The sequence below is a fragment of the Carlito syrichta genome, unplaced genomic scaffold (genome assembly GCF_000164805.1).
Source record: "Carlito syrichta isolate Samal-C Ts95f unplaced genomic scaffold, Tarsius_syrichta-2.0.1 Scaffold314328, whole genome shotgun sequence".
Lineage (NCBI taxonomy): Eukaryota > Metazoa > Chordata > Mammalia > Primates > Tarsiidae > Carlito > Carlito syrichta.
Genome location: NW_007258424.1, coordinates 382,493 through 390,622, shown reverse-complemented (window position 1 = coordinate 390,622; position 8,130 = coordinate 382,493). Strand labels below are relative to the sequence as shown.

Below are 8,130 nucleotides of genomic sequence, written 5' to 3'. Positions count from 1 at the left end.
CAGCACTTTGGGAGGCCGAGGTGAGAGGATTGCCTGAGCTCAGGGGTTCGAGACCAGCCCTGGCAACTTGGCGAGACCTCGTCTCTGCAGTCAATCGCGAAAGTTAGCCGGGCGTGGCAGCGCGCTCCTGTGGTTCCGGCCACTTGGAAGGCTGAGGCGGAAGGATCGCCTAAGCCCAGCAGGCCGTGGCTGCGGTGGCCGGGAGTGTGTCACTGCACTACAGCCTGGGCGACAGAGTGAGACTCCAACTCAAAGAAAAAAGGGCCCAGAGTTGTTGGAGAGAAATGCACATCAAACACTGGGTAAAGACCTTGCAGCGTCTTCCTTGGTCTCTTAGGCGTCCCTGGACAATGTGGTGGGCAGAGGATAGAAGGTAGTCTCAAACTGAGAGGTCTCACAGGAAACGTGTGACTACTGGACATTATGTAAAATGCATTTGCCGTTGTGCGGCATTGATGAGATCAGAGTAGTAGGTTAGAGCGAGGCTGCATTCTTTTTGTCGTTGGGTTTTTGTTTGTTTTATTCTGAGTTGGAGTTTCACTGTCTCCCAGGCTGCAGTGCAGTCGGTGCCACGCTCACGGCCACTGCAGCCTCAAACTGCTGGGCTCAGGCGATCCTTCCAAGTAGCTGGAGCTGCAGGCATGCGCCACCACGCCTGGCTTATTTTTTGATTTATTGTAGAGACGAGATCTCACCATGTTGCCCAGGCTAGTCTTGAACCGGTGGGCTCAGGCAGTCCTCTCACCGTGGCCTCCCAAAGTGCTGGGATTACAGGCATGAGCCACCGCGCTGGCTTTTTTGTTGTTTCTAAACTCAAGCAGGGGATGCTTTTTGAGGATTTACTTTAGAAGGTTTGCAGTCAAAAGAAGAGAAAAACGCAGAAGGGATGGTGACAAAGGGCCTGAGAGGGAACAGTGTAGTGGGGGAAGCAGGTAGTACGAGTGAGAAACAATTTGATGTTACGGTCCTTAACCCTGGAAGAGAGTGCAAGTCACTCTAGAGGTAGGGCCAGTATAGTGAGTCAAGGTGAAGACAGCAGGATTTGAGGTAACACCAGGGTTTTAATGGCACAGAAGGACATTTTCAGCTGGTGTTCCAGCCCGGCAACCCATCTGGATCTTCTGATTGGTTTCCTGCAGTCCCCTTATCTAAGAAGGACAACCTTTATGTTGGACGGAGATGCCTTAATGTATACATTCTTAACCTGGCTTTCAGAAAGTTTATGACTGCCCCCAAAATGAATGCAACGCATAGATGTGTGGTCAAAACTCACCACCCCAGAGTGCTCATATTTGAGGATTAGGACAAGTGTGGGATTTAGGTCAGAGGGACCTTTGAATGCTGAAGGGCCAGTGAGACAAAGGAATCTTGACTTACATAGTGTAATTCTCAAATGCAGTGTTTGTGAACCTACATCTACTCTGTAGACAACACAGATTTGTAAACACAAACTTGATGAGGGGAGGCAGTTGCCAGAGAAGGAATCCATAAATGGTTATTTAACCTTTTTGTGCCTGTTTTCTCATCTGTAAAATGTAAAATGTAATCGTTCTTAGCTGATAGAGTTGTTACAAAGAATAAATGTGCCTGTAAGTATTACCCATTAGTGTCATTACTGTTAATAAGTAGGGATAGAGTGTGTCAAAGCCCCGTTCCTGGAGCTTCTGACATTGCACGTTTATGGTGAGCAATTAGTGGATATGTTTTCAGAAAACTTTTCAGATGACTCTGAGCAGAGTCAGGGCTGAGAATACATCTGAAGTAAGAAAGATGGCTTCCTTGCGCTCAAGAAGCTTGCAGTGCGGTTGGGGAGATAAACAGTCATAACAGCGTGGTGAGGACTGTACTAGATGTTGGATCCAAAAGTAAAGAACCGCTAACTGTGGAGCTAGAGAGATTGTCAGAGGGAGCTGGATGTTGATTAGGAATGGGGGTGGGAGGGAAGGGTGTGGCTCTGCTGGATGCTGTTTAAGAACTGGGTGTAGAAGCTGAAGGGTTTTGTGCAACTGGAGTATAGGGGATGTGGATGGGAGGGGAGGTCAAGAGGTGAGATTAGGAAGGTGGATTGGAGCCAGATTATGAAGGGTTTTGTAATGTTACAGAAGTTTAGGCTTAATTCTGTGTAAAGAGGCTAAGTAATACCAGATCTGTACTTTACCAACATAACTAAATTGTAAGGGTGGCAGTGGTTGGGCAGGAGTCAAAACAGGGAGCCGGGGGAATCGGGAAGACTGTCCTGTGGTCCGGGCCAAAGAAGAAGGAAGTGAGGACGGTGCTGAGGGAACGCGGCCTGGTGGTAGGAGAGACGAGGCTTGGGGAGAAATTGAATATGGGCCAAAAGGGAAGGAACGTACAGTGTTGTGGGAATTTTGTACCATTCTGTATTTTGTATTCAGTAAGTCCTGAATCAGGCATGGGAAGTGTGTTTGCTTTGCTGCTGACTGCTTCCTTCTCTTTATTCAGCTTCTACACTGGTGGTAGAGAAGAAGGAACATTTCTGAGCACTGTCATTGTTACCATCTGTAGTTAATTGTATGTGTAAGCTTTAGCCTCTGCAGGAATTGAGGAACTTCAGAAAATGAAGTTCTTGATAGTCACAAAAACCTTAAGTTTCATTGATAGTAGTAGAGATCCTAGAATTTCAAATGTCATATTTCACAAATGTCTTTATGTGTTTGACTGAAACTTAATTTTAATTCAGTCCTTCAAAATATGTGGGTTGAAGTGCAAGTAGCAAATGCTGATTTTACCAGAGTCAAGTTAGTTTTTAAAAGTAAACATTGGAGAAATCGTTATACGTTTTTGTTTGCAGGATTTTTACCTCCTATAACTCCACCAGAAAAGTTTTTTCTTTCCCAGCTGATGCTGGCACCCCCAAGGGAACTCTTCAAAAAGACACCTCGCCAGATTGCCTTGATGGATGTCGGGAACATGGGCCAGTCTGTGGACATTAGTGGGCTTCAGTTAGCCTTGGCTGGTAAGGATGAATCAGTGCTTTGGGCATTCTTGTGTGGTACTGTTAGGTACTCTGTTTAAAATGGCAGTCTTTGTAACTGGGCTAAGATATGAGTATCTTCCATTTAAGAAAGTAGTTTCAGTACTGGATCCTAAATGGAAGACTTCATTTTTGGATGCTAATATAGCAATATAAACTCATTTTGCGTTTTCACTTGATGGTTTTTCCAATTCTAGAAGAATAAAGTTTAGTGTTTTTCTTTTTGATCCTGATTGGAAGATGGTTTGTTAAGGTGCCAGTACTACCCCAAACAGCTCTACAGATTCAGTGCAATTCCTGTCAGAATTCTAACAGTGTTTTACGCAAAAATAGAAAAATCTGTCTTCAAATTTAGAGGAATCTCCAGGGACCCTGAATAACCAAAACAGTGTTCTCTTGGCATCCTTGTTGAAAATCATTTGCCCATACATGCAAGGGTTTATTTTGGGGCTTTCTATTCTATTCCACTGCTCCACATGTTTGCCTTTATAGGACCACACAATTTTGATTATTACAGCTTTGTACTAAGGTCTGAAATTGAGGCCGGGCATGGTGACTTCCACCTGTAATCCCAGCTGAGGTGGGAGGCTCGCTATCAAGTGAAGAAAGGAGTATGTGCCTAGAGCAAGAACTGAGAAGCTGGGCAGAGTGGCTAAGCTTGCTGCTTCCTGTCCTCCCCAGATTGCGGTTGTCCTGGTGCATTCATTTGCACAGGTGCAAAAAAAAAAAAAAAAAAGTAAACATACCTCTCTGCTCTGGAGCTGGCCATCCCGATCTTCACTGTGGAGGCCTGAAATTCACATTCTTTTTTTTTTTTTTTGAGTTGGAGTCTCTGTCACCCAGACTGGAGTGCAGTGACACACTCATGGTCACCGCAGCCTCCACCTGCTGGGCTCAGGTGATCCTCCCGCCTCAGCCTTCCAAGTAGCTGGAACTGCAGGTGTGTGCCACTATGCCTGGCTAATTTTTTTTATTTATTGTAGAGATGAGGTCTTGCCAAGTTGCCCAGGCTGGTCTCGAACCCATGGGCTCAGGCAATCTCCTCCCTTCAACCTCCCAAAGTGCTGGGATTATAGGCGTGAGCCACCGCGCCCGGCCAAAATTCACGTTCTTAACAGTGGGGTCCATGGACCAAGGGTGTGTTTATGGAGGATGCAGTTGGTATTTTCTTAAAGAAAACAAGCAGATAGGTCAAACAGAGTGGCCACAAAGAGTTAACAGAGACAGTGTTCATTGCAGAGGTTTTGATTTTTATTATTTATTCCTGACAAAGACCTACTACTTGTTAGTTTACCACACCATTTGCCTGTGTAACATTTTTTTCCTCCATCTTGGTCAATAGTATGTTATCTAACTTTTTGTACTTCAACAGTCTGAGATGAAAAATGGCATATGGGATCATTTTTGTTAGTGTTTTTCTTATTAAATGAATGCGATTGAACATCTCATATGTCTGAGGCATCTTTTCATATGTCTCTGACCATTTTTTCACCAGGTTGGTAGTCTTTTACTGATTTTTGCAGCTCTTTAATTAGGAATTTAGTCCTCTGTGTTTTTAAAATGACAAAATCTGAAATAGGATCCTTCATAAAGCATGCATTGCATTTTAAAGAATTATAATTAAGTGAACCTGGAATAGCCTCCATCCAGGTTAAGAAATCGAATATTTTCAGCACCTAGAGGCTCCTGGTGTGTTTCTCCCAATTGCTGCTCCCGTGACCAACCTGGTTTTTGTGATGATCATCCTCAGTTTGCTTTATAGCCTTCCCTTCTGTGTATGCCTGCACTTTCACTTTGCATACCCTTGATTTTATTCATATGAAGTCGAACTATGTCCATTCTTCTTTGCTTTCCTCCTCTCGGGCATCATTTGAGTATCAGTCCATGTTGATGGCAGACCACTGCATGATTGCCTTTCATTGCTATGGTGGTGTTTTCATGGAGTGGAATACCAGGCTCTTTAAACACTTTATTGATGAGGACAGTATTGCTGTGAACATTCCTGTACATTCTTCTGGGGCTCATGTAAAAGTGTTTCTTCTAGGTAGAAAGATTATGTACATGTGAACTTTACAAGGTAATGCCACATTGTTTTCCAGAGTCGCCATTTTTCATTTCAGTGCATGTGTTACCTTACATCCTCTTCTGCTTTAGTCAGGCTTGTTAATTTTTGCCAGTCTGGTGGCTATGTAATGGTATTGATGGTATCTTGTGTTTTAAATTAACTTCCCTGATTCCTAATGGGATTAAACAACTTTTTAGATGTCTGTTAGCCACTCAAGCTTTTTAGGTAAAATTTCTTTTTAAATTATTGTTTTAATTTTTCCTTCTGAGTTTTTAATTTTTAAGAATTTTAGGAGTTTAACAATGTATATAGAGTAAGTCCTCAGTAATATCCCTGATAGGTTCTTGGTAACCGTTTTAAGAGAAACAGTGTATAGCAGGTTCTCGAATAACATTGTTTTGTTCAATGTTGCTTTATTATTACATTGATGAGAAAAAAATTATTGGTTTTGTTGTATGTTATTTCACATAAAGTCAGTTTCCAAGAACCTATCGATGTTAATTGAGGACTTGCTATCTTTTATTCTCTCTCTCTGGCCCCTTGTTTTTATGTATTGCAGGTAACTTTCCTCAGTTGACAGCTTGTCTTTTTACTCTCCTTGTGGTATCCTTAACTTTAAAATGTCTCCTATTTTAAACTTTTTCAGAACGCCAGTCTGAATTGCCAACACAAAGTAAAGCTAGCTTCCCTAGTATTCTCAGTGACCCAGACCCGGATTCTTCTAATTCTGGATTTGACAGCTCAGTTGCCTCTCAGATCACAGAAGCTTTAGTCAGTGGACCAAAACCACCTATTGAAAGTAGGTATAGTATATGTAAATAATTTTATACTCTTGGTTTTATTCTGTTGGCATCCTCTGGGACTTTTCAGGTTTTTGAGACACTTTGTTATTTTGTTACAGTGGAATTTAATGTGGAAATTTCGAGTAGAGTGTCTAGAACATAGTAGACATGGTTTTTAAAGAAAATTACACACCAAAAATTACAGATACTGGCCAGGCACAGTATCTCATGCCTGTAATCCTAGCACGTTGGGAGGCAGAGGCGGGAGGATTGCTTGATCCCATGAGTTCAAGGCCAGTTTGGGCAACATAGAAAGATATCATCTGTTCAAAAACTCAAAAAATTAGCCTGGCATGGTGGTGCACACCTCTAGTCCCAGCTACATGGGAGGCTGAGTGGAAGGATCATCTGAGTCCAAGAGGTCAAGGCTCTGGTGAGCTGTTAGCATGCCACTGCACTCCAGCCTGGGTGACATGACTCAAAAAAAAAAAAAAATTACACACCAGGTTGTTTATTTCATCTATCATAAGCCTACCTAAGAATGTAAATTCTGATTTTACTGAGTATGTTATTGTAGCTTATTACCTTTCTGTTTTGTACCTCTTTGGTAATCTATCACTATTATGACCTCAATTTTCAAGTTTTACTGATCTTATAGTGCCTAAATTACTCTGATACAAAGAAAACACCTATCAAATTTGAAATAGTATAGGTATGTTTTGGGAGTCTTTTTGTTTCTTTCTTTTTTTTTTTTTTGAGTTGGAATCTCACTCTGTTGCCCAGGCTAGAGGGCAGTGACATGCTTGCGGCCACTGCAGCCTCGACCTGCTGGGCTCAGGTGATCCTCCCACCTCAGCCTTCCAAGTAGCTGGGACTACAGGTGCACACCACCATGCTCTGCTAATTTTTTGATTTATTGTAGAGATGAGGTCTCACCAAGTTGCCCAGAGTGGTCTTGAACACCTGGGCTCAGGCTTCCCAAACTGCTGGGATTACAGGCATGAGCTACCTGGCTGTTTGTTTTTCTTTGGAAGACAGGGTCTTGCTATGATGCCCAGGCTGGATTCAAGCCCCTGGGCTCAGGAGAGAGCCTCCTACCTCAGCCTCCCAAGTAGCTGGAACTGCAGGCATGTACCACTGCTCCTTTTGCACTTACAGGCTTATGTGTGGTTTGAATGATGAAGGGGAACTTTCTGCTTTAGGGGTAAGGACATGTTTTCCAGGTTATAGTGTAGTATCACCATGAGTTTGAATCTTACAAAGTTATTTTTATACCTTTTGATTTACAGTAGATCTTGGGCCTAAATGGGTTTAATAGCTGAAGATTCGGCAAGTTACAAGTATGATTGAAGATCCATGGCATATAACGGTTTCTACTTAATATGTGCTCAGGCACAAATCTAAATTGCTTAGGTAATAGAAGCTTTCATGTCATATACGTAGTAATTCTCAGAAAGTGTTAAAAACTTTATTTTTGTAAGTAGTCAGAAGAGAGATTCAGATGCTAGACCTGGTGATATAAGTGAAGAGACAGTAGAGGTGTTTAAGATAAAGTGATGATTCTGTGCCAGAAAACAGATGTTTTCAACAAACTAGAGAGTAGAATCTCAGTTTTGGCAGGGGTAGGATCCATAATAGGAATGAGCCACCTTCTGCTCCATGTGGAAACCAAACTGAGCTGTGAAATTGACCCAGCAGAAGTCTTGGCCAACACTTATTTCAGTGGGTTTATAACTTAGGAATTAATCTTTTTTTTAATAAACTAGTTAAAATAATTGAGCCGCTTCATTTTCCTGTTGTACTTTTATTGCTTTATGAAGATGAAGATGGTGTTTGTGAATTTAAAAGTCCATGTAAGTCTCTCATTTGAAAATGTCAAAAGTCAGCCGGGCGTAGTGGCTCATGCCTGTAATCCCAGCACACTGGGAGGCAAGAAGATTGCCTGAGCCCAAGGGTTCAAGACCAGCCTGAGTAACATGGTGAGACCTCATCTCTATAATCAATCAAAAAATTAGCTGGACGTGATGGCATGTGCCTGTGGTTCCAGCTACTTGGAAGGCTGAGATGGAAGGATCGCCTGAGCCCAGCAGATCGAGGCAGTGATAGCCATCAGTGTGCCACTACACTCTAACCTGGGCGACAGAGTGAGACTCCGATTCAAAAAAAAAAAAAAAAAAAGTCAACCATACTTTTTGTTCTTTTTTTTTGAGTCGGAGTCTCACTGTTGCCCAGACTAGAGTGCAGTGGCCGCTCCTGGCCACCGCAGCCTTGACTTGCTGGGCTCCGGC

At 42.7% G+C, this 8,130-nt stretch overlaps 1 protein-coding gene across 1 annotated transcript in view; it reads left to right on the top strand.

Moving 5' to 3' along the window:
* Positions 1-8,130, top strand: part of CNOT11 (CCR4-NOT transcription complex subunit 11) — a 30,151-nt gene that overhangs the window by 15,871 nt on the left and 6,150 nt on the right. The window contains exons 4-5 of the mRNA XM_008071430.2: positions 2,813-2,977; positions 5,707-5,859. Coding sequence (XP_008069621.2) covers positions 2,813-2,977; positions 5,707-5,859 — 318 coding nt within the window. The remainder of the gene's footprint in view (positions 1-2,812; positions 2,978-5,706; positions 5,860-8,130) is intronic.